Below are 1,764 nucleotides of genomic sequence, written 5' to 3'. Positions count from 1 at the left end.
CTGACGAAGATGACATAGAGGGGTAATAAGCTGTCACTGATTAGGAATACTGTCGTCAAGCGAAATCTGCAGCATACATGAAAATCTGTTAAATATCTCAGATTTACTAACACATGTTCTGAATTAATCCCAAGTATTTCATATGCTTGTTACATGAAATTATCTCAAATGCAGACAGTAACTCCACAGGCTTGCCTCTGGATGTTGTTTTGCTATTACCCTGTCCTCTAGAAATCTCCTGCTGCCAGAGGGCATCCCAGCAGAGAGGCAATGGGCGAGGTTTTATGTAAAGATCTTCCGTGCAGAGGGACTTCCTAAAATGAACACAAGCATCATGGCTAATGTGAAAAAGGCCTTCATAGGAGAGAACCGAGATTTGGTGGACCCCTATGTTCAAGTGCACTTTGCTGGGCAGAAGGTAATATAAGGCTTGAAGGCTTGAAGTAGTTAGATTATTAATTATTGCATTTATATTTATGTTGGCGCTTTAGCCATAGTTTAGTTAAGCACCCAGGAAAAGTTTGTGGTTAATTTTAATATTTCTGGACCGTGTGGTACCCAGAAGTTTAGATTAGCTCCTTTTGTAGAAATATTGTTCATTGAATCTCTAGAATATAAAATAAATCAGATTTAAACCATGTTCATAGTAGTTTAAGCCGTAAGTAAGTACGTCTTAGCCTAAAAGTGAGCATGAATGAGTTTATGTTCAAATCAATGTTTATTTTAAAAGGGACAATGCATATTATCATCATGTATCATCATATTATCATCATGTATCATCATATTATCATCATGTAAATATGGGAGATTTAAACATACAGGCTAATTTTCATCTTCAGTTCCTAGCAAGCTGATGGCAAAAAAAACCCATACGATGACAAAAACATAAAAAATTAAAATGAATTAAAATGACTTATAAAACCTCACAATGACAAACGTACAAGATATTATTATTATTATCTGCTCACTATCACTGGAACACATTGTTTTCTCTTTGGGAGATATGCAATTGTGAGATATGCAATTATGCAATTAATTATAAGGTGTGAGAAACTGAACTGTGATAATGTTTTAATTATAACATTTTTCCAATTTAGCTTTAGCATGAAAATAAAAACATTTTGCAGTTTCTGTAGAGCAATATTTTCAAAATATTTTTGAGCTACTGAAGCAGGTTGAAGCAGGTTGTCAGCATTTACTTGCAGTGATTCAAAAAATTGCCTTGGACTACACATGTATGAGCTTCATATGCATAAATTTAAAACAAAATGTCAGGTAGCTGGCTCCAAAACTGTCAGCTACCTGACATTTTGCTTCAATTTTGAGACTTGGAAATTGCCAACTGGGTATTAGTTGCTGAATTCATTACTTCTGTAGTGCCAATCATTCACTGACACAAAGGCTCCCTAAAACGATTTCAGTGTAAGTCTCGGAGATTAAAACCCACAGCATTTATTCCAACTGCAAAGACACCTACTGTATTTTGTGCACTGTGGTTTATATTGAACATGCTCTTAAGAAATCTCAAGGAACCAATTGAAGAGAAAACCAAACTACTATATACTATATATAAATGCTATATGCCTCAGTAAGTCACATTTAATCAAATGGAAAAAATGTGAGCACTTTTATTAGCATTTAAACATTTAACAATATTTGCTGTTGCAGAATGACGACTCTATAATGTCTTCTTTAAAGTCTACATTATTAAACTGGCACAGCTATAACTATATAATGCTATAACTGACCAAAGGTGTTTTTTTT

At 34.1% G+C, this 1,764-nt stretch overlaps 1 protein-coding gene across 1 annotated transcript in view; it reads left to right on the top strand.

The window, feature by feature from the left end:
* Window positions 1–1,764, top strand: part of otofa (otoferlin a) — a 76,802-nt gene that overhangs the window by 53,198 nt on the left and 21,840 nt on the right. Inside the window, exon 14 of the mRNA XM_013910317.1 lies at window positions 251–418. Within this exon, the coding sequence (XP_013765771.1) occupies window positions 251–418 (168 nt within the window). The remainder of the gene's footprint in view (window positions 1–250; window positions 419–1,764) is intronic.

The sequence above is a fragment of the Pundamilia nyererei genome, unplaced genomic scaffold (assembly GCF_000239375.1).
Source record: "Pundamilia nyererei isolate P.nyererei 1_Seehausen unplaced genomic scaffold, PunNye1.0 scaffold00041, whole genome shotgun sequence".
Classification (NCBI taxonomy): Eukaryota; Metazoa; Chordata; class Actinopteri; order Cichliformes; family Cichlidae; genus Pundamilia; species Pundamilia nyererei.
This window is presented reverse-complemented; position numbering and strand designations above follow the sequence as displayed.